This window comes from Myotis brandtii, unplaced genomic scaffold (genome assembly GCF_000412655.1).
Source record: "Myotis brandtii unplaced genomic scaffold, ASM41265v1 scaffold1814, whole genome shotgun sequence".
Classification (NCBI taxonomy): Eukaryota; Metazoa; Chordata; class Mammalia; order Chiroptera; family Vespertilionidae; genus Myotis; species Myotis brandtii.
This window is the reverse complement of record NW_005356728.1, coordinates 371,441-390,789: the sequence shown is the minus strand read 5'-3', so window position 1 is coordinate 390,789 and position 19,349 is coordinate 371,441. Positions and strand designations below refer to the sequence as shown.

General features: G+C 39.7%; 1 protein-coding gene across 3 annotated transcripts in view; it reads left to right on the top strand.

Moving 5' to 3' along the window:
• Positions 1-2,521: 2,521 nt before the first annotated feature.
• GPATCH8 (G patch domain containing 8) overlaps positions 2,522-19,349 on the top strand; it is a 77,026-nt gene continuing 60,198 nt past the window's right edge. For 2 of the 3 annotated variants that reach the window (XM_005863845.2, XM_014537742.1), the window contains exon 1: positions 2,522-2,640. In XM_005863845.2, coding sequence (XP_005863907.1) covers positions 2,596-2,640 — 45 coding nt within the window. In that variant the 5' untranslated portion in view covers positions 2,522-2,595. The remainder of the gene's footprint in view (positions 2,641-19,349) is intronic. The other variant, XM_014537750.1, reaches the window with a different exon arrangement.

The window sequence follows — 19,349 nt, the reverse complement described above, 5'->3', positions numbered from 1 at the left end:
GGGGTCAAGACCACAACCCCAGGCAGTTGACTTTGACCAGAATTGAACCTGGGACCCTTCAGTCCGCAGGCCGATGCTCTGTCCACTGAGCCAAACCAGCCAGGGCTTGGCTATCCATTCTTACATAACAAACAACTGAGTGGAAGCTCTGTATAAATGGGGCTACTTGAACGATGGGCTCTTCTGTGGACTATTTGGGCAGGAACATGACCTTTATGTTGGGGAGACCCTACCCCTCACTCCATTTTTTAAAAAAATATATTTTATTGATTTTTTACAGAGAGGAAGGGAGAGGGATAGAGAGATAGAAACATCAATGAGAGAGAAACATCGATCAGCTGCCTCCTGCACGCCTCCTACTGGGGATGTGCCCGCAACCAAGGTACATGCCCTTGACCGGAATCGAATCTGGGACCTTTCAGTCTGCAGGCCGTCGCTTATCCGCTGAGCCAAACCGGTTAGGGCTCCCTCACTCCATTTTTTGGGTACATGTTTTTTCTCTGTAAGCCAATTTCCTAAGAGGGATCTTGTGGCCTTTTGCTGGGAGAAACACCACTCTCTGACCATAATGTTGGCTGTTACCGAATCTTCCCGTTTTCAGCATGGTCTCTCCTTCCTTAGCTGTGCCAGATATATTAAAGTCTCTCTGGTTTAGCTTTTCCCAGCAAAGGAGAACCCTCCAGTTTGCTGGGCAAGGGATTTAGATTCTAACTGCTCTCCAAACTGCCTTGTAACCAATCCTGTTTTCAGTCCCATCTACACCCTCACGGTACCTGGTGATTCCAATTCCTGAGCATTTATAGTACTCCTCAGCATTAATCAACTTGTTTCCTGGTTTCCCCACTCCAGAACTTCGCTTTCTCTATTCTATTAAAGCCATTTCCATTTACCTATGCTTTTCAGCTTCCAAAATGTTGACATCTCTTGTCTGCTATTGTCCCTTCTTCAGGTCTCCGTCTATGTGAATTTATGCTCTTTTCATCCTTTACTGTCATTTTAGTGGGGTTGGTAAAGGGAAATGGGTAATTGTGTCACGCCAAATCAATCTGCCACATTTACCCTCAAGTCTCTTTACAATATATAAATTGTGTGTTCTGCCTCTCCTAGGTAGGGAGCTCTTTTCACCACTTAGAACTGTATTCTGCTTGGACTGGGGTAGGATGAGGCAGAGGGTAACAAAAGAAGATACACACCCTTCCTCCAAAATATTACATTTCATTTGACTCTCTCAGGGTGGGTAAGGGCCATTTTTCCATTGTGTGATTTCTCTCAACTACTTTTTTCAAAAGCAGGAAAGTCCTGCTACCCATCCTGTGTTTTATGTATTTTGGCTAAGAGAGCAAGAGGGCTGGGTGGGGTCCTCAGGAAGGTCATAAAATAGGAAAAATTGATTCATAACCCATACAAAATTAGTGCTGGGCATGGGCAGTAGAGATTACCAAATCCAATTTCCTTACTTTATAAAAAGGAAACTGAAGCCCAGACAGCTTTAGTTCATTTGGATCAACTTTGGTCACTCAAGAAGTAACTCTTCTCAAATGATCGCTTGAAAAATGCCAAGTTCTTAGCAGTCATTGGGTCTTTGGTTTCCTCTGCCCTAAGGCGTGGACCCATTGCTGTTCCTCAGGGAAAAAGGTCGTTTCAGAGGTCGTCCCGCTCCTCACTGTACCTAGTTTTACTGCATGTAGCACTCGTTAATACCTGAAATTATGTAATTATTTATCTGATATTCCTCACTGGAATGTAAGCCCTATGAAAGAAGTTATCGTTCCTGTTTCGTTCACAGTTTAATCCTCAGGAGAACTGGGATTTGAAACTAAGAAGTCTGGCTCTAAAATCCGCGCTTTCAGCCACTATATTATGCTGCTAAGAAAGCAAAGGCGGCCCTAACCGGTTTGGCTCAGTGGATAGCGCGTCGGCCTGCGGACTGAAGGGTCCCAGGTTCAATTCCCGTCAAGGGCATGTACCTTGGTTGGGGGCACATCCCCAGTGGGGAGTGTGCAGGAGGCAGCTGATCGATGTTTCTAACTCTCTATCCCTCTCCCTTCCTCTCTGTAAAAAATCAATAAAATATATTTTAAAAAAAGAAAAAAGAAAGCAAAGGCGGAGCTTCTGCAAACACAGGGAAGCAGGAGGTTAATGAAAGATACACACAGGAAAATCAGCAGGTGGAAAACATCCGGAGGCGTGCGTACCGCGCCCCCTGTGACCTTTCTCTCCGGAAGCACTTGCCCTCCTCGGAGCGAGTGCGCACGCGTTGTACCCGCGGTCGCCCCGGGAGCTGCGCCGAGCGGACCCCCAAAAGGAAAGGTTCCGCCTCTCGGGCTGAAAGGCGCATGCGTCTCGGGGGCTCTGGATTAGGACCCACCTTCTCGCTTCCTCCCTCCCTAGCCGGCGCGCGCAGGGTGGGCGTGGGAGGAGGCGGGGAACTGGGGAGGGGAGCGAGGGGGCGGGTGTCGCGGGAGAGAAGGAGCGAACCAGCGCGCAGGGTGGGCGTGGGAGGAGGCGGGGAACTGGGAGGGGAGCGAGGGGGCGGGTGTCGCGGGAGAGGAGCGAACCGGAGAGCGTCGTTCTGAGAGCAGTGAAGGCGGCAAGATGGCGGACCGCTTCTCCCGCTTCAACGAGGACCGAGACTTTCAGGTAAACACGGGCGTCGCCGAAGATCCGGGGGAGGCGCTGGCCGAGCTGAAACCTTCTTCTCCTCCGCTCCTGGCTCTTTCCGTCCAGGTTCCGCTCCGGCTTGCCAACCGGCTCGCTCTCCTCCGCCTCCGATTCCTCCGGGGGCCTCCAAGCTTGAGTCGAGGCCGCATCTAACCCCGTATTCTCCTGCCTCTTAAACTCAGGCCGCCGGGTTTGCGGCTTCGGCCTATTTGGGCTTCGGAAGCCCGGCCTGACCGCTGCGGGGTCTGTGCTTCCCCGGGTCTCCCCTGCCTGCGGAGGCACAGGGCTGGCTCCCCGGGGACAAGAGGGTTGGGTCGGAGGGTTTGGGAGAATATTACTAGACCAGAGCTTCCGAACCCCTGCGTTTTTCTTGCACGGCTTTTTTTGGGGGGCGGGGGACGGAGGGGGTCCTCCTCTCTTTAATAAATAAATTACTTTCATTGTGTTTCCGATTCCTCACCCGCAAAAGGGTGCTTTAGTTGTTAGACGCCTTCTTAGTCAAAAATTGAGATTTCCCGGGCCTGTTTTGTTATTATTCTTAGGCCGTTATTTGGGCCTGAAAAACAGTAAGTTATAGGACGTGAGTTTCGCCCCAAATTTTACCTCGAAAAAAGATTCATAAGAAGCAGAATGATAATGGACTTTGCAAGCGTGTGATAACTAGTGCCCAAAGCTTGATTTTTCTTTTCAGTTGCAAATACCGTATAGAAAAATGCCCTTGTGCTGGCAGGCATTATTGAGAAAAAAAATAAATAAAGGCAAATTAGAATAACTCATCGTTCGGCTGTTTAAAATACCTTCCTGGTGCGCATTGTTACCACAGAAATCTCGGCAGTTAAAAGGGATTTAGTAGAGATTGGCTATTTCTAGGATAAAATACATCCTCAGAGTCTCAAAGAAACCACTGCATTACTACCGCATATCCTGGCAACAGCAATTTGAGTCAGGGGATGAACCTCTCAACTCAAGTTCTTTTCCTGCTGCAAATCTTCCTCAAAGTAATATAGGGAATATTCCAGATAGGTTTCAGAAGGCAGTTTGAAGGGTTTGGATTCCCTGAGGTGATTGGGTTGGTAAATTAGCAGGTTAAACCAACACTGGACAGTTTAGTGCATTGAACGCTTAAGAAGTTTTGCAGCGGTCAGGGACCTGGGGCTGTAGGGAAGCCTGCGATCATGCGCCTGCTGTACCGCTCGCTGCAGCACAACACAGGAGCTCAGGGTGTCAGGATGTGTAATGCAGGCCGTTCGGTCCCCGGGAAAGGTGGTTCTAGCACGCACCAGGACACGAGTAGGCTGCAAGGTGTGTGGGCTTTATTAGTAATTTTTAAAGGGACATGTTGATACTGAAAACCCTCAAGTGCTTTTCAGAGGAGAAAATTTCAAGGTGACCTAATAAAATTTTAAATAGATAACATGAACAGTTGAGCTTTGAGGGAAAATGGCTGTCAACCACATAATTTCAGCAGACTTAAACAAACAAAAACAGGATTTCCAGGGCCTTGAAAGATTTTGAAAACTGGATAGCCTAGTATGAATGCTGTCACCTGAAAAAAAAATTGAGAAAGCCTCTACCTTTTCAAGTGAGATGACTGACTTTCTTTCTTGATGCTGAGGATACTACATATATTTTAAGTATATTTTCTCGTATATTAGAATAACCAATGCGTGCTGTATTGAGTCAGCCAGGGAAATGTTGGTTGTTTTTTTGAATCCTCGTCCAAGGATAGTTATTCCATTGCTTTTTAGAGAGTGGAAAGGAGGGATGAAGGGGGAAGGAGTGAGAGACACATCGAATGTCACCCCCCCCACCTGTGTGTCCCCTGACCCGGGCAGGTATCTAACCGAGGTGTGTGCCCTTGACTGGTAATCAAACCTGGGACCCTTCGCTGCAGGGGCCGACTCTCTAACCACTGAGTAACACTGGGCAGGGGTTGGTTTCTTTTAAAGTCAGATATCCTAGTATTATGGGTGGGTAAATAGGGCATTGGGAATGAAACCTTTTAGACAATTACAAGATGTTAAAAATTTTGTAAGTTATTGTGCTAACATTCCAAAACATTCATTTAAAAATAAAGTGTTTTTTACTAAAGGGAAAAGTATAGATAGATTTTCATTAATGATGTCCTTTGATTAAAGTTATTGGAGAGAAAATGTAATAGGACACTCCTGCATATAATATAGTATACCAAACATTTTGAAGGTCAGGTCATTCAAAATTAAATGTGGCCTCCTTTTAAGATTTTAAGTGATAAACAAGGTGAAGCCACTGAATACACTTGAAAACAAATCCAAAGTAGGTTTCCAAACACAGTACACAGATCCTGTTGCTTTAAAAAGATCTCACAGTAATGGAAATTTTTCCGTGCATCTTCTCTGGTAAGTTCTAGATGGCTATCATTTTCTTTGCCAATTTACCATCAAGTGCAAATTTTAAAGACAACATCAAGTTGTCTTTTGAATTTAGTATGGAGTCCGAGGTGGGTTCACTGTTAGATTTTGTGAACACCTGAAGTTTCAAAGGTGTGTCAAGTATAGTGAGGAGCATAACTGTGGTATGCCACTTGAAGTACTTACGAATATAAAGAGTAATTATTATTAGGGATATACAGTTAAAAGTTTTCTAAATTAAATTTATTGGGGTGACATTGATTCATAAGATTATAGTGGTTTTAAAAGGCTTTGATAACTTTATAATAATAAACAGGTACTACTCTACAGACTACATGTATTATCTCGATCTTCACAATAACCCTATGAGATAGCTACTATTACATTTTCAAATGAGGCAGGTGAGGCAGAGTTTTAAATACTTTGGCCAAGCACTGGTACACAGCTGGTTTGGCAGACTCTGGATTTAGACTCTGGCTTTTTAACTCTTGAACCTGTGCTCAGGACCATTATCTCTACTGCTAATTATATGTTTTACATAACTAATTGAGTCATCAACTGTGGAGGATAAATTTATAGGTCACAAAGAACAAATGAGCTTTTAGAGAGGTGATTCAATTAGTTTTACTCTGTTCTAGTTTGTTCAGATCTGTTGATCTCCCAAGGACTTCTAGGGAGACTCCTGTTGCACTGTTATAGAGGATATATTAACTGTTGTTTTAGTTTAGACATTCTTTTGTGTAGCCTTTTTGAGTGGTATTTTATCTTTGGAAATCTTTAGGATCTATGCTAATTTTTTTTAATGCTTTAAGAGTTTTAACTACTTTAAGAATCTGTCCTGTTTCTGAATGAGACATGCCTTCTGCCTACATTTATCAGATTAAGGCATATTTATTCACAGATTGAAATGTTATGCAAACTAATGGAAAATACATACTAAAACTTAGAATATAGATGTATTCAACACTTTGACTAATAGGTTCACTAAAGAAAGTTTTATTTGTACAGTGACTTACAGCAGTAACGTGTTAAACACACAGCTTAGCATTTAGTGGTTGCACAGCTATTAATGGTAATGCAGCTCAGTACTAGTGAGGAAATGTTCTTCAATTTGTATACCTAGAAACATCAATAATGAGAGAATCATTGATCTGCTGCCTCCTGCCCGCCCTCTACTGGGGATCCAGCCCATAACTGGGACATGTGCCCTGACCAGGAATCCAACTGTGACCTGAACTCCTGGTTCATGGGTCGATGCTCAACCACTGCACAACACTGGCTGGGCTGCACTAGATTTCTACTGAAAAGGAGCTATGATAATAGTGAGTGGTAAAGTAATGAGAGAAATACATATTATCTTAAAGGTCATAATTAAACTATAAAAATTACCCAAGAACTTTATATACTCTGTATAAGTAATCATGGTGATAAATAGCAATAAGTCATGTATTACTTTTATGTAAAAGTTTGTAGGATTCCTCCTTGTGTTTCATATATGATATCAGGATGTGACCTTTAGATAATTATTTGAGACCATTAAATGAGGGTGTTTACAGTTTAACAATACTTAGGTCATAAAAGTGTATCAGAATATTTTCTTTGTGGTACTATAGAGTTGGCACTCTGATTAATGCAGGCATGCTAGAGATGATACATGGGCAAGTGCTTTAATCTCTGTTTTCTGGGTCTCTCCCATCATCTGAAAGAGAGAGATGCCACTAGCAATGAAAATCAATGTTAGCTTTGCTTGAGATACTAAAACTGATGCAAAATCATAACTATTCTCTTTCTCATGCATGGTAGGTGGAAAGAATTGGAACAAAGGCCATACAGATTTCAAAATACTGATGATGAATCAGCATGATTATAAACAAATTCAGAATTATTGGTTACTATATTCTCAGGGGATCAATAGTGACCAAATGAGGTCAGCATAAGGAAAGGCTCCCTGGTGATGATTTGAAGCAGGGGTCCTCAAACTACGGCCTGCGGGCCACATGCAAATACAAATATTGTATTTGTTCCCGTTTTGTTTTTTTACTTCAAAATAAGATATGTGCAGTGTGCATAGGAATTTGTTCATAGTTTTTTTTTTAAACTATAGTCCGGCCCTCCAATGGTCTGAGGGACAGTGAACTGGCCCCCTGTTTAAAAAGTTTGAGGACCCTTGATTTGAAGGGTAAAGGATATATACATTTAAGATAGAAGGCACTTAAAAACATGGAACATATCAAGGAATAACATCAGAGAGAAAGATATAAGTTGTACTGTTGGGAGAATGGGGCTGACAAGAACTGTGCTTATAAGGCTTCATGTGATAGTATGCTTGCTTGTTTTCAAGGTAGGCATGAGAGACCAGGAAGAAACAGATCTAGACAGATATACTTACTATTCGGCTGATTATTACAGGGGCTGTTCTAATGCCATCAACATTATAGAAAAAATAGCTGTCATGTTGTATTCTTTACTTGTATTCTATATTTGTCACACAATTCTCAGAGTACTGCAGAGATACTTTTTTTAAATCACATTTTCTTATGTCTTTAGAAGTTATATAACCAGAACTAAAATTTGTGACTTACATTTATAAAAACAACACATATATAATTAACTATTCTGATTCTGCTGCTTCATGGCTGAGATAAATTTCCATATAATTTCTCTCCATTTGGGTACATGATAAAATGAAATAAAAAGTTTTCTGGAGGTGGTCAAAATTACCATTTTCTGAAAAGGAATAGCAGAAGTTCATGAGATCTTGAATTATGGATTTGAAATCCATGTAGAGGTTTCATCTTTGTTCTTGTGATTTAATAAGTTTCTAATATTTTATTAATGAAAATTGATTCCAGCTTGAGGTAGACATCCAGTTCTTGAATTCTATTAAAATTCCTTCCCTGAAACAACTTGGTACTTTTGATTGTTTGTATGTCTGGCATTAATTCTCTTTTCATATTAGCATTGCCATTTAGTATTAAGTGAAAGCTGACTCATGGTAATTACCAAAGGAATTACAAATGACCACCACAAATACTGAAAGAAGTCATTGATTTGCTATTGCAGTGAATACCAGAAGATGTTGTAATGATTTTTCCCAGTTATAAAAAGTGAATTGTCCATTTAATTAAGGAAGTCTAATCAGATATGCTTAATGCATATTGCATTAGTCAATGCAAAAATTTAAATATGCTCAGGCTGAAAGACAAAATACTGTATTATCTTGCTTATACAAAATAATTTCCTTGGGATTTAACAAATACATTTAGTATTTTATACCTAATTTAGGAATGTATTGAAGAAAAGGTAGTTAAAATTGCTTTGGCATTGTACATAGGTTAATAGCACATAGTGTTTTAGTAAGTGCTATAGATAGGAAGAAATTACAATTAGGGCCAAAACACAAGTTTCCTGTTAATTTGCTTTAATTCTTTTCTTCTTCTTCTTCTTCTTCTTCTTCTTCTTCTTCTTTTCTTTTTTTTTTTTTTTTACTGACAGTGTTGAGGTCAAATAAATCTTGCATTGTGTGTCACTCAAGCAACCAGAAACTATCTTTGTAATAGTACATTTGATGTCATCTCACAAGGTATCAATTATTTATTGTCATCCTTTCTTTTGGCAATTGCATTGATTTCAAAGAATTTCAATTTATCTCTGTGCTTTATAGAAGTGAAATACAAAAGTTTTAAAAGTTGAAATAGAAAAAAGTCATTGATCATGTTTGTGGCTGACATTTTAAATAATGATTGTTAGAAAAGCCAGTACTCATATCTTATGTAACATTATTTTTCCAGAGTTGATGAGGGAACAGAAGCCTCATTTTTCACCCTTTTTGTAGGCAGTACTGACCAAAAACCAAGAAATGAATTTCATACTCTAGGTCTTGACTAGAGATGAAATTGAGGCTGATGCTTGTGGATTATATGCTGTACTATCAGTAATTTCCCTTGTTGCTATGAGTAATATGAGATATCTTAATAGAAAGAATGAAAGTGGTTGAAAATTTAGATGGTTTAAAAGTATTAGGGTATCATCTGCACAAGAGATACCAAGGATATATTTACCTCGAGATTATTTTCTAGAATATAAAATAATTTTTGAAAAGATTGTTAAAACTATTTTAATAGTAGTTGTACAGAGAAGTATGTGTGAGTATGTCTGGGGGGAGTTCATTAAATGGTGTTTTTCAAGGAGCTTTTGTTATAAATGGAGAGAGAACAAAAATAACAATAATACTTAGTTTATTAAGACCAACATGATTATCAGATGAATAGTGTAATGCAAAACTCTAAGGCAGAGGTCCTCAAACTTTTTAAACAGGGGGCCAGTTCACTGTCCCTCAGACCGTTGGAGGGCCGGACTATAGTTTAAAAAAAAACTATGAACAAATTCCTATGCACACTGCACATATCTTATTTTGAGGTAAAAAAACAAAACGGGAACAAATACAATATTTGTATTTGCATGTGGCCCGCGGGCCGTAGTTTGAGGACCCCTGCTCTAAGGAATGGAGAGAACCCTTAAAGTTGGATGATTGGGCATGCCTTTATGAAGAAATTAGCATTTAAGCTGGTCTTGAAATATGATGGGAGTGTATCCTTGCAAAGGAAAAGAATGGGAGGCATTCAGTTGGAGAAAATAGCCAGGGCAAAAGTACAGAAGTGGAACAAGCAGAATTGGTGTGTGTTTTTTTAGGACAGTGAATAAACCATTGGACATAGGGGAAGAGTGAAAGTTAGGGCTACAAAAGTAAGTTTAATTTTAATGCTTTAAGCAGGAATGTACTAGCTATTAGGCTATTTAGACAGGGGGATAGACTTCAAAGCAATTTTTCTTCAGGGAATATTAATTCAGGTGTAATTGTGTTAGATGTTGCTATACATACAGTTAAAGCTGTGATAACCAGTTTCCATTAGTCAGAGTAAGGGCAAGGGAAGAGGGTGTATACAAGTTAGTGATTATAATAATGAACTGTCTGATTTTAAGCTTGGCAGGGAGATAGGTGAGGATTTTGGTGTTGAGGGGTAGGGGCGGAGTGAAAAGTTGGATTAATGGATTGTAGGTTCTGATGGGGTTTAAGAATTGGAGTGGAGGTATTAGAGCAGCGGTTCTCAACCTGTGGGTTGCGACCCCTTTGGCGGTCGAACGACTCTTTCACAGGGGTCGCCTAAGACCATCCTGCATATCAGATATTTACATTATGATTCATAACAGTAGCAACATTACAGTTATGAAGTAGCAACAAAAATAATTTCATGGTTGGGTCACAACATGAGGAACTGTATTTAAAGGGCCAGAAGATTGAGAACCACTGTATTAGAGGAAACGATCTGGAAAGATGGAAGGTTGTGGTTGGAGAACACAATGTTTGAAATGGAGATTATGGAAAGGTTGAGAATATTGTTAATGACATTGAGAGTGAAATGGCTACATTAGAATGGACAACAGGATTTTTCATTATAGGAAAGGAAATTAAGGAACTGAGGCACCAGGATATTGTAAAATCATCTAACCTGGATATTAGAATGGTAATGCAGAAGAACCTCGTTTCTCAAACCTAATTCGTTCTGGAAGGCTGTTCAAAAACCGAATCATTTTTTCTCATTAGAAATCATGTAAATTGAGTTATTCCAAACCCCCAAATGATTCCCTATTTTAACTTTTCTTATGTACAGTACACGTCTATTGTACTGTTTAATCTATAAATGAACACTTTAAAAACAAAAAGGACATGAAATGTAAATGAAAATTTAACAAAAATGAAAATGTTACAATAATTGTAAACAGCAACAAAAGCAAAAAAAAAAACAACACAACACGAAAATATTCACAGCACAATATCCTGAGATTTTAACAGTGGTAAACTGACTCATATTTGTGCATTCTCTCTTTTGTCACCTGAGAGATGCGTGACTCATCATACAGGTAACAGCATGAAGGGTTGTCAGGTTGAGAAGTAAATTGTTTGAGATGGGAGATGTTCGAGAAACGAGGTTCCACTGTATTGTATAGTTGTATACTGTTACGGTTTACTAAGTGCCCTTATATACATTCTTGTCTAATTTTTCCAGTAACTCAGTAAGGTAAATGGAATAGAAATAACTCTTATTTGATAGTTGAAGTTGAGGCCCAGATAAGTTATTTTGCCTACTATAGAGCTGGGTTTTGTACTTTAATATTCTGATTTCTTTTGTAGTGTCCTTTCTGATTTGGTATATACATTGGCCTCTTTTCAAGGAGATGAGTGCTGGTATTGTCTACAGAATATAAAGCATTGTTTCTCTTTAATACATAGCAGTATTTTCTACCAGTTAACTAACTGGTAGGACATAGTTGGTATGCTTATCATTAAATATATAGTTTCTCCAGAAACATTTCAGTGTTATAAATTTAATTCATTGTTTAAATCAGTCAGTTTTGTTCATTTGTTCCAGTACAAAGTAGCCAGGAGAGGAGAATGGTACTTCCTAGAGACTGTCAAATTAGGGTACTATAAATTTATTCTTGACCATTATCAGAATCGAAAGTTTTAACTGCTGTGATATCTAGTGATGAGAACATCAGCTACTATTTGTTGAGTATATATTACATGCTAGGCTCCGTGCCATGGCATTTTGGATATATTTAACCCAAGTAACCATCTAAACCAGGTGGTGTCATTTTAGAGATGAGAAAATAGGCTTAGAGACATTGAGGCCACACAGTTAGTAAACTCAGATTTGAACTTTGATCTCTCATAAGCTGTGACTTTTCCTGTGGTTCCTGGTTGTTTCAAGAATAAGATCCAAACTCACTAACTTGGTTTATAAGACTTTTAAGCATCCTGAATCCCTTGTAATAGGTATATCTCTTTTCCCCTCATCCTGCCATCCAAGAGTTTCTGTTATCTGGATCAGCTAGGCTTTTTCATTATTCTTGTTTTTGCGTATGTTCTTACCTGTCTGGAATTCCTACTATTCATTCTTCAAGACTCAATTTGATGTTATCACTGACATCTTTCCTAGGCAGAGTTAGTTGTTTCATTTTCTGTGCTTTGCACAGTACTTTGGCCATATTTCAGTAATAGCACTTTCATTAGTAAACAATACAGAGTGCTTACTCTATTAGGAACTATGTTACGTATTTTCTCATATAACCCCCTAGTAAGTTAAGTTCTATTGTTCCCGTTTTACAAATAAAAAACATATCCCCATTCACATAGCTAGTTGAAGAGATAGCTTTCAGGTAGTTTGGAACTGGTCTCAGCCTTTAACCACTGTGATGTTTTAACTTTTCTACTATATACTTTCTTATAATTTATCTCATCTCACTGAACTTAAAACTTCTTGAATGAGAAGCTTTTTTGTTGTTGTTGTTGTTTTTCATTTTTTCCAGCATTGAGTTGGGGTCTGGCACCTGGAAGTTGCTCAGACATTTGAGTTAATGGTTAAGTAAAGGCAAGTATATATGTAGGCTTAGTAGAGACTGAGAAGAATGTCCAGACTGGAGACTCAGCTTCCTGCTGTGCTGTGGATTATTTCTGTGATATCCTATAAAACCAATTGAGGGATATGGAGGTTGTGTTATAAGTAGTTACAATCTCACTGTATTATGTATTATATATAACTAGAGGCCCGGTGCATGGGATTCGTGCACTGGTGGGGGCGTGGCCTGTGGGGATTGGCCCCACTGTGGGAGCACTGCTCATCCCGGTCAGCCCAGTGGCTGTGGACCCACCCTCTGAGCGGCTGCTCCCTGGTCCGGCATCTTCAGTGGAGCCGGAGCACTCGCCTCTCCAGGGGACTTGGTTGGGGCCGGGCCCAGGGACAATAGCACTGAGGGGTGGTGGAGTAGGCCTCAGTCCCACAGCGGCCATGAACCTGCTTCCCAGCCTCCAGGGTCAGCTCTGCGAGCCTGGTGGCTGCGGAGCTACACAGTGAGCTATCTCCTCCATGTGGAAGCTCACTGACCCTGGTGGTCAGTGTGTGTCATAGTGACCAGTCATTCCCAGTTGTTCTGCTGTTAGGGTCAGTTTGCATATTACCCTTTTATTATATAGGATAGAGGCCTGGTGCATGGGTGGGGGCTGGCTGGTTTGCCCTGAAGGGTGTCCCGGATCAGGGTGGGGGTCCCGCTGGGGTGCCTGGCCAGCCTGGGTGAGGGGCTGATGGCTGTTTTCAGGCTGGCCACACTCCCTTTAAGGGGGGGGAGTCCCCACTGGGGTGTCTGGCCAGCCTGGGTGAGGGGCTGAGGGCCATTTTCAGGCTGGCCAAGCCCCCCGGCGATGGAAGCTCCCAGCCTCTCCTTTTTTTCTTTTTTTTTTATTCTGAGATTTATTTACCTTCTATAATTGAAACTTTGTAGCCTTGAGTGGAGCTCAGAGCCGGCCAGGGCAGGCGGGAAGCTTGGCTTCCTCCATCACTGGAGCAACCAAGCCTCCTGCTTGCCCCAGCTCCATGGCTGCTGACCGCCATCTTGGTTGGGTTGATTTGCATGTAGTTGCTCTGATTGGCTGGTGGGCGTGGCTTAAGGCATAGTGAGGGTACGGTCCATTTGCATGTTTGTCTTTTATTAGATTAGATAGGATTACAGCAATCATCTTTTAGTTGTGAATTTCTTTTTGTGTATTACATTGTACATACACTTGCTTTTCTATGCAAAGTTTGTTAAACCTCTACATAGAGATCTATCATGTCAGCCAATGGTAAAAGAAATAATATGCATTACTATGGTTCCCAGAGGAATTCTTAACTGTTGTCTCCCTACCTTTTTTAATGCCTCAAGAATCGTTTGCTCTGTCTTGCATGCATTTCTGAAAAAGGTTGATTTCTCTGTGTGGTGTTTTTAAAAATTACTAATTTTTAAATCTAGTGCTCTTTTGGAAACCAGTCCTTTCTTGTAGTCAAATTATCCATGCCAAGTAGATGTACATATATTTTCATACGAATGTGTGATATGCTCATACCCATGATCCAATGTAATATGTTTTCGTTTTCTTTTTTTTTAAGAATAGTTTATTGATTTTTAGAGAGAAACATTGATGAAATCTCCTGCACGCCCCCTACCAGGGATGGAGTCTGCAACCTGGGCATGTGCCCTGATGAATCAGCAACTTTTCGATACATGGTGTGATGCCCAACCAACTGAGCCACATTGGCAAGGGTTGGCTGGCTGGCTTATTTATTTGTTTGTTTATTTTAGAGAGGATTGGGGGGGGGAGAAACATCAATTTGTTATTCCACTTATTTATGCATTCATTGGTTGCTTCTTGTATATACCCTGGTGGGGCATTAAACCCGCAACCTTGGCGTATCAGGACAATGTTCTAACCAACTGAGCTACCAGGCCAGGGTTCCAATGTAATACGTTTTCAAGTTCTTAAGTTATTTGCTGAGATTGCTAGCCAATTATTTTTCCTACTAATTTACATATAATTAAATTTCATGACTGAATTTATTCTGGGTTACTGACTGGCTTCAACAGTGTTTTTTAAAATAAATAATTCAAAAGTAAAATGAAATAATAATTCATTACTTTGTACCTCTTGAAACCTCACAGTCTATGCAGTAAAACTATAGTGCAATCATCTGGATTTTACAGCAGGGGAAACAGGCCTAGACCTAGAGAGAGGTTTGGTAATTTGCCCAAGGTTATACAGCTGACAGATAGTAATTATGATTTCTGCTGTCTTCAGCTTCAGAGATCTTTGGTTTTTATAATAATATACTGGAAGTTGTTGTAAATCAGACTATATGGTTATGAAAACAGTAGTGAAGAATTGGGGTTTTTGAGGAATTGACCACAGTGGTGTTCTGTCCACTTTCTAAATTGAAATAAATTTTAACTATACAAATAAAATGTCACCAATAATCCACTAGAATGTCCATTTCTTTTTGGATAGTTTTTCCTACAGAGACATTTTTCTGAATTGTTTAGGATAATAGAACAATTAGTTTATTTGGAATGAGTAAGGGAGAGGAGAACAGAGATGGAGTCTCTCATTTATTTGATGTCATGGAGGATTGGTTTTGTTCATAGATGGAAGTTATCCAGTTTAGCTCTATCTGCAAAATACACCTTTTTTTTTTTTTTTTTTTTGTCCATGCCAGATGAGATCAGCATCATATGTTTGGAATTTAGAAAGTCCAGATTATGAGCAAGTATGTTACTTGAATTGTGAGGTAGGGCTATGATTAATAGATCCACCTTGTGCCCATCCAGGATGGCTCAGTGGTTGAACATTGACCCAAGAACTAAGAGATCACCGGTACAATTCCTGGTCAGGGCATATGCCCATGTTGTGTGCTCTATCCCTAGTAGGGGGCGTGCAGGAGGCAGCCAATCGATGTTTATATCTTTCAATCCCTCTCCCTTCCCCTCTCTCTAAATTCAGTAAAAACATATTTTAAAAAATAGATCCACTTAGTGACATTAGACCAAGTCTAAAGGAATAACGGTAAATACAGTACAACAGGTAAATGTTGGTGGAGAGATTTGGAGTGGAGAGAGAGAGGAACGTCTATAAGATGCAGTTTAATAGAGCCAGGTGCGAAAAAATAGGGTTAGAATGAGTAGTAAAATATACTGCCAACGAACCTAGTTGGTTAGAGCATTGTTCCAATACACCAAAGTTTCAGGTTCGATCCATGTTCAGGGCACATACAAGAAGCAACAAGTGCATTAAACAAGTGGAACAACAAATCATTGTTTCTCTCTTTCTAAAATCAATTAAAGTGTGTGTGTGTGTGTGTGTGTGTGTGTACACTGCCAAAGATAAAACTACTTTAAACTTTGATGATACCTAGTCTAATGGGAAAAATCAGACAGGATTTAAAACCTTAGTCTGTATAAGCCTTGTGTTAATAATTGATTTATTCATCAGAAACTTTGGATCCACTGCCTTTGACTATGAGTAATATTTTTCATTAAATTTTTAAAATAAATTGTATTAAATTTTAATAGCCATAGGAAGATGGAAGAGATTATCACCTCTTTTATGGTCTTAAATACTGTGTTTTGCTATTTGAGGTAGTGGGCTGTTGATTGTGATTTTTAAAGAATTGCGCTGATAATTTCCTCTTCTCTAGCTTTAATTTTCCCTGTTAGTTACCATGTAGTTAATCGATGGAAAAGGTCTGGCTGTGGGATTATATGGATTCCCAAATCAGCACATACATGGATAAATTTAGGGCAATCTCTGTCTCTTTATATTTAAATGCTCACCACAGCTAAATTTGTAGTACAGAAGTTTCCACATTTGTCCTGTGCTTGGAAGCAGAATCCTTGACCTGTAAGAAATTAGAGCTACTGTGTATTTTAATGATGTGCATGTCAGCTAGGTTCTATTCATTTGTAATTAGACCTACTAGGAATTGAAGCTTTTTTTTTTCTTTTTAAGAGAAGAGGCAGTTGAAGGGAATTCAGCTGGCTGTATGTTTAGTGTGTGCATTTTTAAATCTTTAATGCATTTTTTTAGAAAAGTGAATTTACTTCTTGTTTGATCCCTTTGAATTTAAATTTCTGATCAGCATAAATGAAAAGCTATTTCAATTCTGAAAGCAGGTAGTGTTTAGAAAGGGAAGAGTTCATTTAGACAATGGAAAAAGTGTTCCAAGGAATCATCATTAAAACTAAATTTTAGGAATGCTCTAACATAGAATCTGTGAATTTTCACTAGAATGACCATGTTCCAATTTATGCCCTTTGTCCTGGTATAATTACTACTAACACTCCCGTTTACTCTCAAAGTGCCCTGGTTTTTCCGATACATTATCTATAGGATCATCTTAGCTCTAAATGGAAGTTGAGAGATCTAAATGAGGTTTTGAAAGCAGGGTAACGAGAAAAAAAACACATCAAAAACTTCAAATCCCTGTTGAGGCCTTTAGATCAGATGTAGTACTGACTATTTTTGGAAGGAATGATCTTATTAAGCCTTAGTTGATTAGAATGACTTGAAAAAATTTGTGAGGGAGAAAGGCAAAAAATGAAGTATTTATCACTACCACCACTACTTCTATACTTTGTGCCCTTGGGGTTGAAATCACATTTTATATTTATTTTTTCTCCTCTCTTAAATTTTATTTTATGTTTTGCTTTTTTAGTACAGCATTTAAAAGGGACAGATGAATAAAAGGATTCAGAGCAAAAAGTAAACCATTTAACCTTCTCAAAAACAACCACTGTTTCTAATTACATGTTTGTTCTTTCAGAGATATATAATACATATACAAGCATTTTTTACCTTACATTTCCAAAGAGTAACATTTCCAAAGAGTAGCATGCAAACGTATTTTTCAGCCCTTTGATTTTTCTCTGAATAATATGAGTGGAGATTATCCCATCACAAAAAGTCTTTTGTTTTTATTTTAAACTCATTTTAGATTTATAGTTGCAAAAATAGTACAGAGTTTTGGTTTACCACACACCCAACTTTCCCTACAGCAATATCTATACAATAACCTTAATATAATGATCAAAACAAGGAAATTAAGTTTGGTACAATAATATTAACTAAACCAAACATCTTATTTTTTAATTTTACCAGTTTTTCCTCTAATGCTCTTTTTGTGTTCTAAGATCCCATCTAAGAAAATCACTGCCATAGGCTAATTGATATGAACAAGAGTTAAGTTCTTATGGCATTGATTGCATTTAGTTTTGTTTTTTTTTTTTTTGTTTCTAATCTGTAATAGTTCCTCAGTCTGTCCATGTCTTTTTTTTTTAAATATATTTTTATTGATTTCAGAGATGAAAGAAGAGACAGAGAGAGAGAAACATCAATGATGAGAAAGAATCATTGATCAGCTGCCTCCTGCACGTCCCCCACTGTGGATAGAGCCTGCTACCCAAGCATGACCAGGAATCGAACGGTGACCTCCAGGTTCATAGGTCAACACTAAACACTGAGCTATGCCAGCCAGGCTGTCCATGTCTTTTGTGATAACTAGGTTTTTACTAACTCTGCTTTCTATAGAGAATATTGTTTCAGAATCATGGAAGCAAGGTTACTTTTTTTTTTTTTTTAATCTTTGGGTTTTATATAGTGCCGTGATGGTGAACCTATGACACGCGTGTCAGAGGTGACACGCGAACTCATTTTTTTGGTTGATTTTTCTTTGTTAAATGGCATTTAAATATATAAAATAAATATCAAAAATATAAGTCTTTGTTTTACTATGGTTGCAAATATCAAAAAATTTCTATATGTGACACGGCACCAGAGTTAAGTTAGGGTTTTGCAAAATGCTGACACGCCGAGCTCAAAAGGTTCGCCATCACGGTGCTGTCCTCTCCTCTGTTTTTACTCTTTTTACTTATGCTCTCCCCTCTGTCTGAAGTGCCATGTCCCCTGCATGTCACCAGACTGACTCTTGCTCCTTTAAAAAGACTCAGCTCAGCCCCCTTGACCGGAATCGAACCTGGGACCTTTTAGTCCGCAGGCCGACGCTCCATCCACTGAGCCAAACCAGTTTCGGCAAGTTAGGGTTTTTCAAAATGCTGACACGCCGAGCTCAAAAGGTTCGCCATCACTGGTATAGTGTAATACAGTGGGAATATGGTACTAAAAATCAGAAGATTTTGTGAATTAGTGATTATCTCTGTGTTGCTTATTTGTAAAACAGCAATGATAAAGAGTCCCTAAGCTCTGTACAGTGAGTCCTCAGTGAATGCCATCTACAGGTTCTGGGATGTTAAGCAAAATAACCTATGAAGAAACCACAGTGATTTTCAACCAGTGTGCCACGAGGCACATTGGTGTGCCACAAAAAAAAAAATTAAGACGTGCAGTATCTGACTATTTAGTTAGGGACACTGATCTCTTTTCCCTTAGATTGTCAAATTAAAAAATGACAACAGCCAGCATAACAGTAACCATCTGGCATGAATGAATAAAAACTATACATTTTTATTTATTTACTAGAGGCCCGATGCACGAAACTCGTGCAAGAGGAGGCCTTCCTTGCCCCAGCTGCCGGCACCGGCTTTCCTCTGACACCCAGGACCGGGGCTTCCCTTGCAGCCCTGGGTTCGTCTGGTCTAATTAGCATATTACACTTTTATTATTATACTAGAGGCCCGGTGCACAAAAATTTGTGCACTGGGGGAGGGGGGGAGGGGGGTCCCTCAGCCCGGCCTGTGCCCTCTTGCAGTCTGGGAGCCCTCAGGGGATGTTCGCAGCAGTCAGGCATTCTTAGCACTGCCACGGAGGCGGGAGAGGCTCCCACCACTGCTGCTGTGCTTGCCAGCCATGAGCCCGGCTTCTGGCTGAGTTGCGCTCCCTCTGTGGGAGCACACTGACCACCAGGGGGCAGCTCCTGC